This window comes from Meleagris gallopavo, chromosome 5, assembly GCF_905368555.1.
Source record: "Meleagris gallopavo chromosome 5, MGAL_WU_HG_1.1, whole genome shotgun sequence".
Classification (NCBI taxonomy): domain Eukaryota; kingdom Metazoa; phylum Chordata; class Aves; order Galliformes; family Phasianidae; genus Meleagris; species Meleagris gallopavo.
Genome location: NC_139408.1, coordinates 14,678,364 through 14,701,700, shown reverse-complemented (window position 1 = coordinate 14,701,700; position 23,337 = coordinate 14,678,364). Strand labels below are relative to the sequence as shown.

Below are 23,337 nucleotides of genomic sequence, written 5' to 3'. Positions count from 1 at the left end.
CAATGCTCTCATGAATGGCTAATAGAATAAATATCCCTGTACCAGCCTATATTTCCCAGAGAGAAAGTATGCCTACGGACCTATTTCAAATTCTAGACATGCATGTACTGCCACTTGTTCCCAACCCCAAGATGACTTCAGTATCTTTTATTGTATCTACAGAATTTGCAAGTAAATAAATAAATGCATTTAAAGCCTGTAATTTAAAAGGAAAACATTCAGGAGCAGGAAAGATGGGAAATGTTGATGAAATGTAAAGTTAAGCATCAGTGCATTGCTTAGGAGTTGCTAAGGCAGCTAAGAGGATGCACAGAATAATGACAGACCACAGAAGCTACAAGAATGTAGTACACAGATTCTCTGCAGGTACGAAGCATCATCCTCTATAATTGTCTCCTGAGTGTTTTTATGAACACATTAAGTTATAGAGGTTGACTTACAGAAAAAGCCTATGTGACCATTTGTAATACTTAGCAAGCATCTCAGATACCTCAACAATGAAAGTCATAATGTCAATATGTACAAAGGCGTTTTCATGGCCATCAGTGCTATTCAAGATGGAGATTCACATGTAAAAACTTGCTGTCTTCTGTAAACTACAAATCATATGGTAAGGCAGGCTAACTATAATTTTACAGAAGTTAAAATATTATGCCTTTATATGTACCACATGGATTGTGAGACAGAGACATGAGTCAGTTATGCTTGTTGCAGTCCATCACAAGGCTTATGCTCTTTCCATCTACTACTGGCTCTTTGGTACTGCTCAAGGACCATGTGCTTAACACATCATTATCATTAAAGAAATATTGACCCACCTTTCTTTGGACACTATTTCCAAAATAGTGTCACGTTGAAATTGCACGTGAAATGCAACATATACTTTCTACTAATAGTCACTGCTAAAGCAAGTGTACTTACTAACCAGTGTAATTAGCTGCAAGTTTCTGAACATCAGTTTACCACATAAAGCCGAGTGACAGAGGGGAAACGGTCAATCTGATCACTAAGGTCTTTATGAATTGCAAAGATTAGCAAATCCCAGTAAGAAAATGCCCTGAAGTATATATTTGCAATTTCTCTGCTGTTAGAGGCTATTAAAAGTTATTCATGTGCCACAGCAAGAATGAGACAAAAATAGAAAGCTTACATAATCATCTATTATGAGGAATGGGTACTTGTTGTAAAAATAATTGAAAATGAGCTTGTAAGCAGCCACTGGATGGCTAGAGTTGCCTTAGCTCTGAAAATACACAATAATGGATTTGTTGGTTAGTGGCTCTAAAGGACATACAGCTAATCTGCATTAATTTATAAACACTGCATGTGACTTGGTCATGAAAATAGCGTAACTGCATTCCTATATCAACTTGGCTTCGTAACAGAGCTGTTGGGAAGCAGAACAGAACTATTAGATCAGCAACAATTGCCAGGTTATGATTCAATCACCCATTAAACATCACTGATGGAAACAGAGGTCTTAGAGTCAAAGTTACAAGGCTTATTTTGCTAGAAGTTGGAATGCAAATATCTGAAGGACAATAAACAGGAAGTAATTTTCTGCTTTCAACTAGACAAGAAACATTGCAGAGGCCTGCCAAGTAATCACTTTTTGCAGTTTGTACATGAGTAGATCACCTAGTCCTCGCTTTAAAAATGAGTTCTCCTGCAGGCAAAAGGAAAGAGATTAAGTGGTACTGCTCAGTAAGACTGGAAGAGGAAATAGAAATGCAGCTAATACACAAGTCCTGACTAAGATTCTAAGTGCTCACTGTTTAAGGTAAAATGTAAGGTATCCTTACATAAAGGAAATCTTTTTTTCCTAGCATTAAGGGTGTCTAATGTTCATTATAACACATGGATTCACTAGCAAAGATTAGTCCCATAATAAAACGTTCTATGCAACTTGCATGAATATTGTCTGTTACTATTGATGAGCTTCCAGGGTTGCCTAATATATATAATGGTATGTAAGACTGTACGTTCAAGATGAACGTTAGTCTGGCAATTGTTTAAATGTAAAAAAGAGTATAAGAGTTTTTAGAGAATCTCTCTACTGTCACAAACCTTTCAAAATAGGTAAAGAGTCATAATGCCCACTCACACATGAATAAATCAGACATGGCTCTTAAGGAAATAAATAACTGCAGATACAGTCTATGAGAAGCAACCTATAATTTCAGCAAATTATTACTGCTCATTGTTTCCCTATCACATTAAAGAACCTTCATAGCTGCACCATAGTGCCACTTAAAGGATAATTTTCTAGAAGGAGAAAGAAAATGACGTGGCCTTATGATATTCCGGAATCACAGCAAAATTAATCAGCCACTGGTACTAGATCTGAGAGTTCAAGGTATCTGGATGTGAAAGAATATAAAAATATAAAATTAAAGCTGAACTGTGACTCAGTAGCTAGGTAAGGAAAGATCTCCTTTCATTTTCAGCTCATGTCTTTGCATAGCATACCATGCATGATAGAGGCCTTGCCTACTGAAGTTGAACTGGAAAAACACTTGGTGTAGAGTGAATTAAGGAAGTAAGACATTTGCTGCATCTTTTTAAGTGTACTACTAGTATATACAACCTTTCATGGGAATATTCATTGCAATGTAAAAACTAAGTTATATATTGTGCATTGGTTTATTTTATATGGAAAAAGGGGAAAATAAGCAAACCTCAAAAACCCAGCAGAGAAGCCCATAGACTTCCAAAGTATCTCCTCTTTATTAAAACTATGTTGTGGAGCAAGCGTTCACAGTTAAAGAAAAAGACTTATGAGACTTAAGGCCCTTAAAACTGTATTAAGGGGATCCATAAAAACTGTAGTAATAGGGGGCTTTATAATACATCATTCTGAAATGCAGAAATCTGCAAATGAATACATTCAGAATAATTCATGTAATTAAGTCAACACTTGGAAAAACCCACTGTCAACAAGATACCAAGAGAGATGCTGAGTGAAAAGCAGCTTTGCTATTCAGGAAGCTCCTGGTAAATGACATTTCCTAGGAAGTTAAAATATGAGCAGAAGTTTCTATTTGTACATAAAGTTAAAGAATAATTAAGATAGAGAACAAAATACAATTTTTTTTATATTGATGTTACCATTTTTAAGCAATATGATAAACTGCCTCTGGGATTCATGAATAGCAAAAATTTTTTTAATTCATCACAATTCTTCAGATTGTTCCACTTCAACATGCAAGGGCACAGCTCACAGATGATTTCAGATCTTGCAAGTTAGGAGCTCCGCATACAGAAATCATATCCATAACTAAGTATCACCAGCACAGAGAACAGTTGTTTTGCAGTTTAGCAAGGAAACTGTTTCTAGGCTTTTTGTAAACAATACCAGTAAAGTCATTCTTAAAAACAAACAGAACTAAAACTGAAAAAAGATTTCCCTCAGCTGTGCACAACTAACAAATGTGTCTCTACATCCCAGGCAACTGAGATGTATTTTCACCCATTGCATTAGTTGAGACTGGGGCAAATTCCTGTTGCAGAGATCAGTCCAAAACCGCAAACTAAATCTCAGACCTCTTTTTCTTTAGAAGAAAGCTTCTCTAATATTTTTATGATAACCGTAAACATGGCTGAATATTCTAATATCTGCCTCTTGAGAATGAAAACTCAGCTTACATTGACAGCAAACCCCTAAACTTGACCTGACAACAGGTAACTGGAAAGTATACGCTTGTAACATCTCTGCTGAGTTTTATTCTGGGCTTCGTGGACAACATCTCCCTACTGATGTTTTCATAGCAGTGTGAGACAGTGGGTCACCTCTGCTGGTGCAGCTGTGTTCCAGGTGTAGATTTTCAATAGTGCAGCATGCAGACTCTTGTTCATTGCTGGTTAAAATGCAGAGCTAATAGTGGTCGCTATTTTGAGCGTGTTTTGTAGCTGAAAACTTGCTCTGTCAAATAGTGTTGTTGTACTATTTATCTGTTGTAGTTTCCATGGAAATAAATAGGAAGCATTAATTTCTAAGCAGACTACATATTTCTGGATTCCTTCTGTTAACACAAGAGCTAACAAACCAATTAACTCTGCTCATATCAGTAGCAATCTCAGAATCAAAGCTGGAATAACGAAGTACATTTAGATCCAAAACTCATGAACTGGATAAGGAAATTAAATTTCCATTTAGTGATCTAAATTGATTATGCATAGCAGCAGATTTGGCAACACAACCAAGTTTGCAGACTAAAGGATGTGTGTACTAATGAATGCGACACGGACATTAAAACCTCAATCTAGCAAAATCCTATCAGGTCACTAATGACTTTTACATATGTTTCTTTTAAGGCATTATCCTACTAATCACACTTTGATCAACAAATAATACTTTGAAACAGTAGCCAAATGACTTAATAATTGTGGCTGATAATCATATTTCTGCATAACAGAGAAGTGCAGTTTCTTTGAAAATATTGTTTTCTATTTCCAGCAGCGGTGTTAAGTGATTCAAAAGCATCCTTTTGTGCTTCCTGTAGTATCCATACAAAATGGAAATTTGTCTTTTATTTCACAGTAGCACATAAATACAAACAAAAACACATTGCTAATATAAGGTTGTTTGCTACTTGCTTTATGGATTTTTAACTGGTATTCTCATCAAGCTTGAGTGAAAGCTATTTAATATGACTGATACAGAATGAATTTCATCTTACTCAAATTATTTCACAGTACTTATTTTAATTAGAGGAGAAATCTCCTCAGGTCGTAGGCAATAGAGATGTTTAATTTCCATTCATACTCTGAACTCTACTTGGAATTAAATGTAGTGTTTTAGTATCTGGATATATCTGAATCTTCTCAAACAGGATTTAATATTTTTCTCTAAATAGAAAAGTATATCTGTATTAATATATACTGGCACAGAACTCTTGAAGTGTTATTAAATGGATATGTAAAATATAATAATCACTGTATACACATATAAAAAATGTAACATTGAAATAAGCAGTATTTCTATCCAATAAGTGCTTGTATTTTCCACTATTATGAAAATCATTTCTAGTTAAATATTGTCCTGGGTTAGTAAAATTTATGCTACTTTTAAAAGAAGAAAAGCACCTAAGAAGTTACTATATCAATTAAATGGAACCAAGCCAAATGAGGAATATACTAATAACTTCTGGAATAAGAAAAGTTAATTCTTTTGCATTAACTGGCCTTCTGGGGTTTTTAATAGACTGAATCTAGTATACTAAGGGATTTTAACATTGACATGTTTCTAATGAGAGGTTAATGAATCTAATCTCTCATACTACGGTGAAACACAAGATTGGGATTCAGGGAGCCAGCTCTGATAGTCTTTGGCTGTGTTCCAGTTGAGTTCACTTATTTATGAAGAAGTTTCCATCAGATGTTTCATTTCTTATTGAAACGTGAAGTGACTTGGGAGAGAACAGTCCCTGTGGTATAGAAGAGACTGTCAGCAGCTCAAGGAAAAGGCCAATTTAAAATTAAAATTCATTAACCTTAGCATCTGTCAAACTTTTTTGAAAAGGGAAAAAAAAAAAAAAATTAGAATAGGTGGGGAATATAGTAGACAAATAGAACTGCCACTCTTTACCTGCTTCCCAGAAAGCAACTAAGGCAAAACACTGCTTATTTCATTCTCTGAGAATTATCTATCTGCATTTGGTAAACAGAAATGATGAAATCTGGTTGAGTATTATACTTCAGTATTTTTCAAATACTTGGTAATACCCTTCAGTCTTCCTCTTCCAATTTATTTATTTACCATCCGAAGCCTCTACTTTTTCCAAATCCTTTCCCTATGGAACTTACATCCCATAACAACTTGTAGTCATGTAAAGTAGAGACCTTGTAGGAAAAAGTATGAACAATAGTTGAAAGGTTACTTAGTGATAGTAAAGCAATAATGTAGGACAAAATCACTGTGGGTAAGACAGTGTATTCTTCACTTGTGCTGCATGTTCTACAACTGTACTATGCTTAAAGAGTCCATATCTGTGTTTATTACACATTACTGCTATTCAAATAATGTTTAGTAGAACACTAGCGAAACAAGATAATATTTTCCTCTCTTCAGAAATCAACATTTTTTTTCCTAAAAGATTTTGGTGGGATTTAAAGATGAAAGACTAATAAAGGAAAAAAATAAGGCATTTTGTTTTCCACACAACAAGCATTTAGACCATTACTATCAACCCAAGCAAAAAAAAGACAGGCAAAACGACAAAACTGTTTCTCTAAAATCTATTATTAGCTAACTACTTAATATTACATCTGTGTCTATCACACACATTTGTACCAACCCACAAAAGTCACTGAGTCCAACCCCTGGCTCCACAAAGGAACACAAAGGAAGTTTCGGAGGTCACCTGAAATGTGATTACAGACATTCAGACAGGCTTGTATATTTGGCTTTCGTTCTTGTCAGTTTAAATAGTATTAAGAAAATAAGTTTACCTAATTAGTTTCCAGTAGAACATTGCTTACTGTGTAACTTCAGAGCAAATACTTTTATCACCTTTTTGAGATTTGGACCAGAGTAAAGCAATTAAGTATTTTAGCCAAATTAATATACGATCAATCAGAAAGTGTCTCACCAGCCAAGCCTAGAAATCTACCTAACATTCAAACCCTGTTGCAATATTTTGAGCAAAACCACATTCAAAGATTCACAACATGAGATGTACACAGATAACATGGCCTAACCCAACTGAACACACAGTTCACAACAGTTTTCTAATTTGGTTTAAATTAGTCCATATGTCCAAAAAGCACTGCAGAGAAAAACTGCACAGACAAGATGGCCAGCAGAGACGACATGAGTCATAAACCTTATTTCCTTAAGAAATCCAGATAAACAGAAATACTTAGGATCACTCAAGATATGAAATGTATCAAATGAAAACCAATAATGCACTTGAGCGCACACACTATATATTATGCATAAAAAGAATCATACACAACACCTCAAAGCAAATAGAATTCTAACTTCAAGCAGTTCTCAAAACGATATTGCTGTTCACTTCTAATTCAAAAATCAATTTTTAGCATCTCAATCTATTTCAGCACTGTCCTCAAAACAGTCTTTTTTTTTTTTTTTGCAGTTTAATGAATACTTGGAATTTATTTTTATATATTTTATATTTCCTAGCAATTCAAATCACAATTCTGCAATTTAACAGTGCCATAACTTTGGGCAAATAAATACATCTTATATAAGTTATTCAGTCACTCTTACTGCTTTTCAAATGTTGCCATATTTCTACGTTCCAACAGTAAATTATTAGCATTCCACTCTCATGCCTCCCTGCTTTTTAAGTTTTCTCTTGCCTGGAATAGAGATATTTTTGAATCGATACAGGTTGCAGTGACCCGAAGCCCAATAATAATTCAAATATTTGATTTATATTTTTAATTTATTTTTAAGTTTAACATGCTTTTCTGCCTCCCTCGCCAGATCTCCATTTGAATTTCAAATATTAAACCAAGTCTGTTAATTCATTTCCTATTGGAGTTCAGGTTCCATATTTGGGTTGCTAAACTTCTATTCTGGGCCCAAGGACGTTTCTTTTTGGTGATACTTCAATGAGAAGAGGTTTACATTGTTCTGAAAGCAACACAGCCCTAAAAGTCTGAAGTATTCTAATCTAAGAAGTTTTTCCTTCACGTTATAAACTTGTAAAATACATGGAACTTAGAATTATGAACAGAATCTCTTAACAAAATACATGCTTCACCACTATCTGGGAAAAGAGCTCACACATGGATATGGTGAACTTTGCAAGAGATAAAAATATAAATTAAAAGGTATACAGTAAAAGCTCTAAAGATTTTCAATGCATAATTGACAGAAATCATGCACTGTGTAAGCCTAAATAGAACAACATGTTAGCATAACAAGATTTACAGCACTGGTAATGTTATTGTACAGTTGCCTGTTCCCAGCACAAAAGCAGTCCATTAAAATAAGCCTCCAGTACTGCTGCAAGACAGCATCCTATGTTCTAGGTTGACAAAGATCATTCTTCCTTGGTTAGACAACATTTAAAACTAACACTGTCCACAAACAAACAGAGGCAAATAATCTGGAATCCGTGCAAATTCATTTCGAAGTAGATGGAAATATAACATCTGCAGATTGTCCTTGAATAAGGACCTTCATAAGTACTTTTTGGTACAACCTTCTATTTGAAAAGAGAGCACTAGAAAATGACTTGCCTTGTTTTGCTACAGAGGAGAAAAATGCTGCCAGTTAATAAAGTGAAAGATATGAAAGTTTCAAATGTCTGTGTTTTCAAATCACCCAGATTTTTCAAAATCACAGTCAAGATCCCTCAAAGCACAATATTCCAGAATTATTTCAATAAAGGCAAAATAAAACACCACAAAAAACTCCCTTGCCAAACTCCTGCATTCCCACTGCATTCTTTTAAAGGCAGTTAAAATGGTCCTAAAATTTCCTTTTAGCGGGCCATCGAATAAGGCAGAATATTCTACAACTGCCCTTTGTTTATTCTTTCCACATATTCCTGGCAACCACAAAGACAAGGGAATAGGAGGCAGAATTTTCTTTAGAGTTCTCTGGATCGTTTCATTTTTTGCACAGTGTTGGTAAACGTTGCATGCTAGGTAAAACCAGCACCAACGTTGGTAGGAAACATGTTTAGGAAGCAAGAGTACAGACTGTTTCCCGTTTGTGTGACTTTTCTTTCTTCACTTCAACTGTGCAGCAAGCCTGCTAGTGGTTTTCTTTGTTTAAAAAAAAAGTTTGTTTGTTTTTTTTAACTTGTTAAACGTCTACTCTCCATTCAAATGGTGTAAGGACAAAGGGCAAAGAGATTCCAGTCATGAAGAAGACTTACCAATAAACTAAGGTAATGAGTCTGAAGGTGTAAGATACAAGGTGGTAAGCCAGAGTAATAGCAAGAACCTTGAAGAGAGACTCAGGAAGGAATCAGGGATCAAGAATAACAAGAGATCATGCCTAGGATTTATAAAATAATCAATTAAATGTATATGAAGGAAAAAGAAGGATAAGGTATCCTTGCAAATAAGCTGAAATTTGGGAAGAACAAAGGAAGGATAGGGGTTTCCTACAAAACAAGATAAAGAAAAAGCTGAGAAGAAGAGTTTTGATCACAAGAATCTGGTTAAACGAATTTATCTTGCAGGTGTATAACAGGAGATGCTGGCTTAGCACCTGCATGTAAATCTTGTTTGCTGGACAGAACAAAGAGTGATAGACTTTACAGGATACAAAGATAATTTGCGCTGGGCAAAGCAACAAACTCTGAATCCAGATTACAAAGGTTGTGTAAAGAAAAGAAATGAAGGGGGGTTCCTACTGGTGGGGGATGAGCACTAACGGTGAACAGAGAAGAATGGGAACCCTGAGTACCTCAGCAAATGGGGAGAGGGGGAAAGGATCACTAGTGTTAGGGTACGGGGACAAAAGAGGAGCTGTGTCCCCAGTACTTTGAGAGACTCCACTAGGGTATGCCCCAATGGACTCTCCCTTTGTTCAAATAAAGAAAGCTGAAGACTCTCCTCAATCTATTTAAGGATAAAGGTGACTGAAAAAGCCTCATGGAGCAGAAATCTTCTTACAAATGTGAGATTAAAAACAACTACAACAACACCTAAACAACGGAAAACAAAAGCATGCAGCAGTTAAACCACTCCAGCTAACATCCCAATATTTATTACATCATCACTTCCCAGTGTTCTTGAATTGTGCATTAGCTCTATTCTCCATTGCTCTAAACAGTGTACCACAGATCTTTTAAGTGGTATCCTTTTAATTTTAGATGCATAGCAGCTACAAAAGCACAAAATGCATATAAAAATTAATTTCAGGTTGTTTCACACTCATAAAATCTCAATATTTGTCAAAGTTAAAGGTATTGCTCTTACCTGCGGTACTCCTGGAATTAAAACACATACACATTTGCTTTTCTGATAGTTCAAAATAAAGGGAAAAGAGATTAAACAAATTCCTAACTTTTCACAGCAAAGTTAACAGGAGAGTTAAGAAAGAAAATAAGAGTATTTTACTCCTATTTAAAATTCTGCCTTTACACCACCATATCCTTTACCTTTCAGAAACATAACCGGGAGTTTTTATCTTAAGTCAGCCAAAAGAACGTGGGTATGAGCATGGATGCCTGACTGTTTTTAATAAGCTTTCCTTTTATTTGCTGCCCAAACTCCACTACTTTTCTAATTGTCTTAATTCTAGTTTGCTTTGCAGGTGATGGAACCGGGGGTGGAACTTCGCACCTCTGGCAGTGCACAGTTATTTATAAACACCCTGATTGGAAGTACAGATTTAGCAAGAACGCAAAGGAAAAGGAATCATTTATGCATGTTCTCCTCAGATACCATACTGGTTGTAGTCAGCAGTGAAAGACAAGGCCTCAGTTTGACAGCTCCAGTAAAAAAGAAATTCTGGAAGAGGAAAATCCCATGTTAGCAGACAGATTGCTATAGGCATAATTAGAAACTGTTCAAAGGAAGTGCAAAGATATGGCAGATTCTCTAGTTAAGAATATAGCTTCAGGCAATGGGGTTCGAAAGTTCTGATCTGAGGTCACGGATACCCCTAAAATAGCAGATATATACTTTAGGATGGGATGAATATTTGAAGCTTCAATATATGCTGTGTGTAAGACATGCTAAAACATTAATTTTTAAATTTATTCTTATAATAACCCTGAAAACAAAGATTTCAAGTTTAAAAACAAATCAAGCTCTGATAATAGAGTATTCTGTGAAAAAGAAGTTTGTGTATATCAAAAGTTTTTCAAAAAAACATATTTCTTTTTTAATTTCATCTCAAGAAATATTCCATTACTAAACTATAGATACTAAAGAAATTAAAGCTGAAAAAACATTTTAATTGCACACTTTTCTAAACTTAAACAAGGGAGAAATGGGACAGAAGATGAATACATCAGAATCCGAGACAGATTCTGAACAGCGGTCTAAATATAAGCAGCCAAGCAGAAAATACAACCTATATTGACTAACTATTAGTCTATGGTCTTTAAGCATATTTTGGAATATAGGACACAAACTTCAAAGCCAGCTTCCCATCAGCACCACATGGACAAAAAGAATCTAAAATTTCAAATGAGAAACAATTAACATGTAAGAGCAAAGATAATCAGCTTAAGTTATGCACACTGCTGAGAAGGGAATTTTAGTGAACTTGGAGAATGTGAACAGACAAAAAAAAAGCAGCTAAAAGATCACATCATTCCCTACCCAAGTACAAGATTACTGAGAAGTCTTTCTGAGCAAATTGTTTCCTCTGTTACTACAGACTCCTGCTGCTTTAATCTATCAGTTAAGGCACCTGAAGATTTTAAGCTTATGTTCCTAACACATTCCTTTCTTTCTATATATACCTTTCCATCAGTACTAACATAACATTACTTATTTTTGGAAGACATTACTGTATGTAGTAAAACATACAATCAATCTTATTATGCAGCTTGATAATGACTGTTTCACAACAAATTAATAGCAAGTGGTTTCCTTGCAAATTATGAGTGTTTACTATTAACCTTAGACAAATTGATGTTTCAGTACCAGACCCTCAAATTAAAAAACAAAACAAAGCCCAAATACATTGAACAAATAAAGAAGCAAATGGATTTTTCAATTTTTCTTAATGCAGTTGCTAAATAAACGCTGCCAGTCAGCTACAGAGCTCCAGGCATATCTTATGCTTAATATTGCCTTTATGGATTTACTCAAGGATGACTCTGGGGGTATGGAGCAAGGAGAAAACACTTCATTTTTGTAGAGGTTTTCAGATCTGATTGAAATTTATTGATGGGGTTCTCTGTAAGCTTGACGCTTTACTGCTAGTGGTGCAGGGCTTTTTTGTTCTATCTGGGGATAAATCTAAACTAAATACAATATTTCTCAAGTATCTTAGTTTCTCCCGACCTAAATTCTAATTGATTTTCTTAAGATAAAGTTGTTTTTCAGTTGAGATTTTCCATCAGCTTTCTTTCATCACTAGATTTGTGCAGATGTATTAAAAGAACAACTAAAATATACCTGAGAATAATCCTTTCTAAATCAGAAAAGAATCACGTACATACTGCCTCGACACACTCTTAAAAGGAAGCGCTCTTGCCTTTATTAATTCATGGTTCTAAAAATCTTTTAACTGGTATCTTTGATATCCATTTTGTACATATAGATGTTTATAATAATAGTTTCCAAAGTCAAAAGTGATATGAGTGATAAGCAATTTACTATTCATCTTTAACTATTTTACCTAGTCTCATGTGCTCTAACTTATATTCCCAAGAAACAGATGAGTGAGAAAAAGAGGACAGAAACAAAACCAGGGTAAACTCAACACTTGAGAATGTCTGGACTTAATGTCAACAAAATACAATTAAAGAATTACAGCAATCCCAGTGCAGAAGAAACTAGATTTTAAGTTGGTAACTAAGCAGTTGTCAAGGGGATATGATGGGACACCCTCATCATATTTTTAACTGAACATTTAATTGTTAAATGGTCTCCAAGATGTTTTTACCACATCATGTACTCATTCACTGGATAATGTGGGCTCAAGAACACCAGTTTGCAATGAGGATATTACTTTCACAGGTTTGGTGACCAAAGGTCTTGCTTAGGATTGTTGTCTCATCGATTTCTCTCTACGCACACTCATAATTCAAGATGCTAAAATCTAGGGTCGATTTCACAGATTGCTATTGCCAATGCAAATCACAACTTTTCACTCATATTGTCCATATTAAAATATATTCCACTTCATACAGAGTTTTCTCAAACTGTCTAGTGCTTTATTACTATAAAATGAGGAATACAGTGGAATAACTATACCTAAATTCATTAAAACTAATTCAAAGCAGTGAAAGAATAAGATAGCTTCATTGACTTCTACCTTTTCAGGTTTATAGCTCCAAGTGAACATCATATTAAGCATATTAACACACAACTCAGTTGGAACCACCATAGGAAAATAAATCTCTAGGACTCAGTCAGCATTTACTTAGGCTACTGATGACTCAAGGAAGTTTTGCTTTTACTCAAACACAAAAAAATTACCTCGTAAAACAGCAACATCTCTAAATTTTGGTAAGTACAAGGAAACACTAATGATAAGATGAGTTGAAACACTGTAGTAGATAATTCACTCTTGCATTGAAAATTGCAAGCACCGCCTGCCTCTATCACCCCAACCAGTATTTGAGGGCAGCAGGTGTACCTTCCAGTCTTTGACTCCATGTTACCTCTCTCGCCTGGCTGATGTCCTCAAACACAAATGGGGCGTGCACATACCTGCTCTAAGCCTGGCAATGCAGATATTTTGAACTGCATGTGAAATAAAATTCTGGAGAAATTTTCTTTCTCCTCTCCAACCACAGGGGCTGGTGAATAAAAAAAAAAAAGAAAGCTGAAGTTATTTGTAAAAGTTGGGATTTGTGGAGAGATTTTAAGGTTTTCAAAGACAGTTTCCTTCTGAAATAGATAGTGAAAGCTACACGTAAGTTAATTATGAAAATGACTACATTAAATGGTAAGAAACTAGCAACAACTCAGGATTTACAGATATACTTAGGGCATAATCTTGTAGATTTCATTCAGCTTCAAAACAGTGCATTTGTAGTAATCTTTTTAATAGTACTTATCTTTCTAAAAGGCAATGAAGAATCAGAGTCTACCTTGATTTCTATCTTAGCCATGAACAATACTATGTTCCAGTAGCATTTTTGAAATATACATCTCATATTTTTAGCACACAAAATCCAAAACTGATTTAGAATTTGTTACTCAGCATTCCTAGACCCATTTTTCTAAAACAATCACAAAAACATTCAGTGGTGGGGAAAAAAGAAAATCACCTTCTACTTCCCTGTACTAATAACATAGAGAAATGTCTCAAGAAAATGTGAAGAAAATATTCATTGCGTCTTTTACAGCTACTGAACGCTATCAGTAGAAACCTCGTTCAATCACCCGCTGTATAACTCAAGTGTAAACAAGTTGCTCACACAAATCAAAAGCTGTTAATGTTGTGGAACACACTTGCACTTCTATTATTTCAAAGGCTCTGGAGCTATATGCTTCATTATTATTTTCTGTAAGTATTACTTGAAGCGTATTCAAAACCTTGCATATTTCACAGGCTGGCTCTTGACTCGCTTACTGAGTCCTTCCATCAGAAACTGGATCATAGAATCATATCACAGAATGGCCTGGGTTGAAAAGGACTACAATGATCATCTAGTTCCAACCCCCTGCTATGTGCAGGGTCGCCAACCACCAGACCAGGCTGCCCAGAGCCACATCCAAGCCTGGCCTTGAATGCCTCCAGGGATGGGGCATCCACAGCCTCCTTGGGCAACCTGTTCCAGTGCCTCACCACCCTCTGTGTGAAAAACTTCCTCCTAATATCTAACCTAAACCTCCCCTGTCTCAATTTAAAAATAGTTCTGTGCACTTTGTCACTGTGGTATCTACCTTCTCCAAAATCATGCATAATAAACACACACATTTCTTCTTGCCTTTCAAAATAACCATGCACAAAAACACAGAGAACCTTTAGAAATGTCTGGCTTTCCTTGTTTTGTTTTTTAAACATTAATTCTTCCACTGCCTTATGCAAAAAAGTCATCAATTTTTTTTTGTAATATTACTGCATGTGGTAATTCTGCTGTTTAAAAACCTGTCAAAAGGAAAAGAGGCACTCAGACTTTATGATTCTGTACATCAATTTTTAGTACAAATCAGGACTGAGCTTTGAAAATAAACTCTAACAACACTGTAACGCATCATGAAGCAGTCTCAGTGCAAATGGATTGTTTTCTGGATGACACAACACAATACAACACACTAATTGCTAATGTGTTTCAGTCTAGAGGAACAGACTACAGATAGTCCAAAGAAAAAGTCAAAAAAAAAAAAAAAAAAAAAGCCTTTTTCACAGGAAAAAGTCAGAAATGCTCCCAATATAGAAATAAGACAGAGAGATCCAACTGTCTACAGCCAGCACCCCAGGCCATGCGCCCCTATCAGTGGAGGCTAGGTCTCAAGGTGACCAATAAGCCTCATCCAAGCTGCCGTTTGTTGGCCTAAAAAGAGAAGAACTCTGCAGAAAGGTTTGGATTCTGAAGACACAGAAATTTATTCTGCATAGTGTATTTAGTCAGCTCTGCAACTTCCTCTAGCCTAAATTGTATAAAGATATTAATCATATACAGGAGGCCCTTTTCACCACCCCAACCAATTTGCAATGGTACTGAATATGGGAAGTGTCTTGAAGTGTCTTATGGGGACAGTCAATACCAGACAAAAATTAATAATTATCCTTTCAGCATTGAGCATGATAGAGGATGGGGCAACTGGGAGTTAAGGGCTAATAGCAGAGCAATCTGGACGCACAGATGGTGCTACTTGTTCTATCTTGTCTGTTAATCATCATATATTTAAAGAGATTCAGTCAGTGCTGGAAGTGTTTTTAGGTTCATCACTAGTGATCTCACAAGCCCAAATAAAGCTTCCAAAGCAACGAGCTTTTTTCGCTTTACTGTACACTGGGTGCATACACCCACATGCAGATCTGTAAATGCAAGTCAAATTTAACTCACAGTAAAGTCTTCTGGTTCCTATTTGTTTGCTTTAGACCACAGAAGTATTTTTCCCAATTCCATCATGCTATCTTCTAATGGTTCAAATACGAGAGAGCAAAGAAATAATTATATCATTATAATTTTGTCAACACTTGAGTATCTAAATATTGCCTGTAGCAAGCAAATTTAACACTAAATAAAGAATCCTCAGAGAAAGAGAGGAGCGCATTTCACAGCAATATGCTCAACATTTAAATTGTACATCACAACTGACTTTTTGTTTTTTAAACAGATACATATTCGTCCATAACCAATGTGTCATAATACAATGGAACCTCAGATCTAATGATTTGACTAATAAATACAAGCCACCTTTCCAACATTTCTGAACAAACAAGGAATGCGTTTTTACGTTAAAAAAACAATTGTAGCAACTTAGTATTTAAGGTAGTTGTAGCAGAAATGCTAAGTTAAGACTTGAACCAGTGACTGAGCAGCTGGTGGGAAGGCAGGGCCGACCCAGGGGAGCTCAGGTGTATGCAATGCATCTGAGTGACTGGAAGAGGTGGAATCAGGATCCGCCTCATCCCAGACTTCATTTAAGAGTTGGCAGAGGAGACAAGGAGAACTTTCTGGGGACCCCTGACCATCTGAGGCTTTCCAAAGGTACGTCATGTCCTTTCTTTATTTCTGTCTCTATAGCTAGTACATTTTAGCAAGTTCTTCCTTGCTGCAGCCTAGGGCCTTGCTACTCTGCTGTTATTGTTGTGTTTTCCATTGCACTGCAATCATGTTTACCACTTGGACAAGCTGACATATAATGATTTCATCTCATAAAGTGTTCTAATTTATCTGCATTAATTCACCTTCCCTTCCTAAGGGGAGGAAGAGACATCCATGCAATGTGTAACAGCCAAGCGTAACAGAGTGTCGCAGTGGAAATTTAATAGAATAAATCTCTTGAAATACTCCTGAATTATTTAGACAGTTCTAGTATAGAAATAACTTTTTTCCAATGCCAAGTCCAACTCTAATTTCCTTCTATCATGCTACAGATTGCCCCAGCACTACGATTTAGGAAAGAACTTATACACTTCTCCACTTTGTTGGAGAGACTGTTAACAGATCAAGAGGACGTTCAATCCCACAGGGCTAACTGGAACATCAGTTAATTTGAAATATTTGTAACTGCCTGAAGTTACATAAACTATGAGTAAAACAGATTAAATCAAGAGACAAAGTTCTGATGCAAGGAGGTAGTAGTTGTTCTGAGAGAATTACAGCAGGAAGATAAATGTTGTAAAAACCTTGAAAAGTTTGAAGAGTGACAGCCTCCCTTAAATATGTTTTTTGTTACCTTCTATGAGAAAGTCACTGTTGACCCAAATCTTCTTAAGTTGTTGCTAAGAAATTGCTGCTAATAAAAAACAGTAATTCAGGGCAAAAAGCTCATCTCTAACTGTTTAGAAGTACTACTTTTTATTACTTGCTATTTAGAGAATGGAAGGCAGCCAATAAAATTCTCAATAGAGCTCAACATCCTCACATAGCAAGTCATCTTATTTTCCATCTCTAAATAGCACAATGTGTTGTCAAATTAGTTTCTCCCTTGCTTTCACTGGCAATTTATTATATCAATCTTCTTAAGTATTTAAAAATTAACATAAAAATCCCTATTCAGATTCCTTTAAATAAAAGCTGAGCACAGACAGCATTGTCTCACAACAATGGAGTTATTCACATATCTACTTTCAACAGCTACATTTGGAACAAAAGCAGCCTGAATGCAGGATATATTTTTAAGTTATCTACAGCCAGGTAGAACGGAGAGGTATCTTCCCTCTTGCAGCACTATACAAAAAAAGGACATAGTATCTTTAATAGATAAGACTTCGCAGGGGTGTGCTCAATAACTATGGCTGACTTATTAAATATAAGAGATACCACTGCCATGTGACACATGTCACAGCTACCACCAGACCTTATCAGCTCCCATTTTGTCCAGGTCATAAAGGCTGTGTATTTTAGATGGCATGGGATGGATAACACCACTGCATCGTTGTATAACCTCCCATGAGAAAACAATGGGTATTATTGCAATTGAAATGCAATACCCCAATGATTAAGACAGATTCTGAAGAGCAGATAGCTAAAGAGGGGGAAAAATTATAGGAAGGTAGAAGTTTGTGAGATTAAGGGGCTTGCTGACCTAATACAGGTATCAAAAAACTCCTGTTTAAAGATTCTGCAGGAAAGCTAAACAATTTTAGCTTTGGGAGAGAGTGAAGAATTATTTATCCAAGATGTATGCTTTTGAGGTAAAGAAGAAATATTGTCAGGATGCAGTACCAGTAGAGGACAGACTGGAACAAACTGATCATTAGAGTAGCAAGTCAACCACATCAGCTTATGTTCTGACAGGATTTTAATGTGATGCTAAGTTTTAATGTATCTTAGCAGTTCAGACACCTGATTCTTGATAGCCAGAGGGCAGTAAACATTGCCAGAAGGACTGGAGATGATATGGGGAATCACAAGCATACAACCTTTATTCCAGTTTATCATTTTGTACACACTACATCAGAACTAAATATACATGGGAATGTAGCTTCCCTGCAGCTAAACTGCAGTGGTACTTGTTAGATTAAAGCATAAAAATGTGCTACGATCTCCAAGACAAACCTCATTGTATTAACAAACACCACTGGTGAATGAGCTGCAAGTCAAAGATCAACACATTGTTATGGCAAAAAAATAAGCAATAGTTCCTGCTGTAACAACTCTCAAAGACAAACTACATTGTGCTGTCAAAGAAAAATTGTTTTCTTGTCATTTACTTCTGATTTTTATACATGGACACACAAAACAAGCATACTGCTTTCTATAGTGTGTATGCAGAAAAGGATATTATACAGGAAGGTTCTATAATTTTTCAACAAAATAACCAAGCAGTTTCAAAATGTATTCTGCATGAAAAAACAGAGCTATAGAAATAGAAATTCTATTGAAAATTATTTTTATTTACTTAAAAAAAAAAAAAAAATTCAGTGAACTTAATCTGTCTGCATTCAGACCTCCTCCTATCCTGAAGAAAAAACAGAAACTACGAGACCAGCAAAGGTTTCTGCACTTTCTGCGTGTAATTTTGTTTAAGCTATCTGCGTGTAATTTCATGTATAGGGTATAATAACAATTTTAAGTATTGGCCTGTTGAAGATCTGTATGTGCAATAAATCTCACATGCAAAAGCCTGAAGAAATGTCTACAGTGACAAAGCTGATACCTCCATTCAGCACTTAGCTGAAGAATTGTTTTATTTTTAGTCTTATTAATAGTTCTTTATCTTAACGTCACTACCACTACAACATACTAAGGGTGCCTTAAAGAAGCACAGGCTCTAATCTTCGCACTTTCTACAGATCATGAATAACACCTGAATTAGTCACCATCAAAGTAGAAGCTCAAATTCACTAAGGAGCAAAGGTAAGGAAGATAAAATAATGAAGTCACCCATTTCTCCACTGAAAGTCTATTTCTTTTTTATATTGCATGAAGCAGATACAGAATGAGAAAATAGGATAATGCCTCAGCTGCGTGTTATTTAGAGACAGAAAAAATATTTAGTTGAAATATTTTTAATGGAATAAGAAGGAAGCTTTTTTTTTTTTTTTTGAGGGATGGAGGGAGAAAGAGGGCCTCTGATAAGCTAAGCCCATTGTGGGGTTCCATTGGGTGCAGTACTGATAGTTTTCAAAGACTCACAGACACTAGAAACTAAGACTTCCTTACAATCCTCCTTTACCAATTAAGAGGCAGGAATTTTATTCCACAGCAATAACTCCTTTTTTCTCTGCTTCAATTCAGAAGCTTGGTCTACTTCAAAACTGTTTTCATTAAACCTGTTTTATTGTTAAATTACTTAACACAATTTAAAGGCTAATACATAAGTGTGCATGCTCAAAATACATTTCTGGAAAAACAAAAGTTAAAAACAGACAAGTATTTAATAGGTAGGGCAGTATAGAGAAAACTAACCTATTTCATGTAGAAATTCAGACTGATTTTTAAACTTAAGAGACTTTGTCCAAAACATTGCTTGTGGTGGATATACATAAAGTGTCAGTCTCGTGGTCTGCCAAAAAAAAAATGTGAACAGGACCACTCTTACATAAAACTGTTTCATATTATGTACCAGTGCCCTACATGCAGCTAAACGTGCTTTTGGATTAGAATGTGGTTAATCATAGATGACTATTAGCCAGGAGACTTTTTTGTCATAAATTAAAAACCAATACAAATTAATCCTATAATATAGTCCAGAGTAGTCTATGAAACCACAATAGTGTGCAGTATGTTTTCAAAAGAAAACTTCACTGCAAAAGCTGTGGTTCAGTAAAGGCCAAGATCCTATTTTGCTAGATAATGCAACAATTCTGCCTTGCAAAAGGACGGCAAAGCTACATTAATTGTGCTGAGCTTATGCAATTATGACTGCAAATCAACAAAGCTTTGAATACTTAATTTTATTTCTGCCTAATCACTACAACTAACTACAAAGAAGCCATTCTGATATACTTTCTGTACACTTTCCACTGTAGACAGTGGTTTTTTCCCCTCATGTTGCAGTCATTTTCTATTACCCAGAAATTTGGACAATTTTGCAAAGTAAAAATTAATTGTGTCTATAGGATTATAGCAGAGCAAATGGCCCTGGTAAAGCATGAAGGCATCGGAGGCAAATTAAATGACAACAAAAATGTTTGTGTAACCAAAGGCATGAACATTTTATCTTATACAGTCTATTCCTTAATATTTCAGTGCCTAATTTTTTTTAACTACATTTAACTGTATGGGTGTAATGCACCTTGTAATCTATGAGCAAAAATCAGAATAGTCGCCTTGTGCGCTTCAAGGCTTGGTTTTATTTTATAAATTAATGTCAAACTTCTGAAAAAGCCTGATTTTTTTATTTATTTTTTTTTCCCTGCCAAATTCATACTGGTTTTATTGCTTTGTCTTCTGGCTTGATGCACTGTACCCCTACCGTGTTTCTGTGAAGCTGCTTATTATACGTGGCTATTACCCAAAACTAAAACAACCATTATCTTTGGAGAATCAATATAAAATTTCAGGCTATCTTTCAAATACATCCCTTTATCATCTGATGGATTTTTGTCTCCAGGTGGGCTTACTAAAGCTTTTTTTACTCAAAAGAAATTTGGAGGCCTGTTGCTGTTTGACACTAGTATCAAATTTGAAAGTAATAGGTAACAACTTCAGGAACTGAGAGATAAGAATCAGTAGGTCAACTAAATGAAACCCAAAATGATATAGAGCATAAAAAATAAAGCAAAACACTAACAGAAAGATGACAAACCACATGTATAACACGGGTAGAGGAAGGAGAGAAAATTACACAACCATTTTTCCTATCAGTGTTCTAACAGAATACCTGTGCCATCTATCTGCACTTCTGTACAGAAAACAACTGATCTTACTTTGTAATCAGTGAGCCACTTTCTCATACATAGGTTTATCACTTTTGCCATTTCTATGTTATCAACACATCCATACTTTTACACATAAATGATTATAAATTTCCAAGTTTGTGAGAACATAAGACTTTTCTGGATAGTACTTTACCTGGTACCGAGGATTGGCTCCCCCAAGGCTCCCAAAGCAGAATAGTCCATGCCATAGAAATTCAGCCCTAGAAGTATTTTATTTCTCCATTTTGAATCAGGATCCAATACTTGAATACAGGCTCGTACCCAGGGCAGTGGAGAATTTGGACCAGGTCTGTTGAGTTAGTAAAAAATCAAACAAGCTGTGAGAGAAAGTACACATCTGCCCTCATTAGCCTTTTCTTTTGGACTAGTGTAAATTGTGAAGAGGAAACTATGGTACACAAAAAAACAGTGAAGGTTAATCTACAATCCTACAAAGGTTCCATGCATGTTCCTAGATGGCTTGAACTACTGATGCACAGAGGGTGCTTGCCCCACTCAGCTTGGTAATTCACTTCTGTGGTGAAGAGACATGAAACTTTTTACCGTTGGTTTCCACCTAGCATGTTTTCTCTATCATGGAGCTTTGCACACTGCCCACAAAACATTTCAGAAATCTGTACAACTTCAGTTTTTTCCAGTACCATATTAATGCTGTGTTGTACTGTACGCTAGCATAACACACTGGAACAAAATCTACCATTTACTTGTAGAAAGATCTATAAAAGCAATGACTGGTAAGCAATACAGGTTTCAGTGACTGCTTAAGGTTTGTATGCTACTTCTGCTTGAAACCCTAAACAGATAATTGCCTGCTAACAACAAAAAGCTACATGAATGAAAAAGTGTAGCACTAGAATACTCAGAGTAGTTGAACTGTCCTATATGCAGTATCAGGATTTCAGGCTAATTTGCTTCCTAGCTCATCAGGGACAATAGCAACAAGTTTTACTACAAAAATTCGATGACATGATAAAAGTAAAAGCATGTTCTAGTCTTATAACTATAAACATCATCTAGTTTGCTAATTATCTGCCTCAAAGCCTTTAGGATATCAGTGACCTTAAAAACCATGTGCTAACAGTACAGAAATTTTGCTGTATGTGTTATCTTGCATTTAAAATACTCAAACCAATCAAAGTTAATTCAAAAGAAGATGATCTGAACTATTTTTTTGAAATCCTTTCTCAGAAATTTTATTTCTCAGAAAATGTATTTTGAACACAATGGGTGTGTTAACTGAAGACAGTCTTCCTCACATGCTGAAGTACAAAAAAAAACACCCAGCTCCAAGCCAGATCTAAGTAGCTTAATGTAGTAGTGGAAGTATTAAAATGAGACTGTGCCATAATAGATCTTGTGATTTTAACATATCATAAAGTGTGGTGAAGCTTCACCATAGAAGAAAGATGGTAGCATACAGTATAATGTGTATCTCTAAATGCATCCGGGGTTCTACATAGGTTTGAAAAGTCTATATGAAAGTCCTTAGCATCTCATCTTCATAGAGGTCAGATTTACATAGAGGAAAGCTACAATGGTTATCTCTATGCTGCATATTTCAGCAGAAGAGAAGAACAAATAACCGTTTTAATTTCAAATATGTTCCTTTTCCCTAGGGTGCTAGGCTTGATGATCTAGAAAAAGGGTCTGGGGAAAGAGATAAGAGATAGGTAAGCTTAATAGAAAAGAACTTCAGTCTCTTCAGAAATAAACCTGTGTAGACACTATCAAAATGCTAGAATGCTATAGGTGGCAGAGGTCTTAATGATGTAATATATGCATTTCTACATCTGCCAGCTTACCACAAATGTTAACCGTAGACAACCATACTGAAGCAAGATAAATTGAATCACCCTGGAAGTCAAAGAGCATGTCTTTATCTGCAATTTGGAGATGAAATGAACCACACTTCTGGAGAATGATGATGTTAAAAGTCTGAGTTTAAGGATCTCTCAACTTGATTGCTGTTCTACTTCAAAGACATAAAAATCCTAAGTTCCTGAAAATGAATATTCACGTGCAAGAGTGGAGTTTTGTGTTGCTTTTCATGTAGATAAGTTGGTTCATTGAGTTGCTGCACAACAGCTGCAGAAGTACAAAGAAGGGACTAGTGGAGGAACATAAAAACATGTTTAACCATGATCACATCAGCAGTGCTGTCAAAACACAGTCTGCTGTCTCATGAGGAATCAGACAAGTGAGTTGTCAATTGT

The 23,337-nt window shown here is 35.6% G+C and overlaps 1 protein-coding gene across 11 annotated transcripts in view; it reads right to left on the bottom strand.

The window, feature by feature from the left end:
• Positions 1–23,337, bottom strand: part of CHID1 (chitinase domain containing 1) — a 125,130-nt gene that overhangs the window by 60,323 nt on the left and 41,470 nt on the right. For all 11 annotated transcript variants that reach the window (XR_014883429.1, XR_014883430.1, XR_014883435.1 and 8 more), the window contains one exon: positions 21,258–21,413. Coding sequence is in view for 1 of the 11 variants with exons in the window: in XM_085224344.1 (XP_085080470.1) it covers positions 21,258–21,413 (156 nt within the window). In the remaining 10 variants the exon portion in view is untranslated. The remainder of the gene's footprint in view (positions 1–21,257; positions 21,414–23,337) is intronic.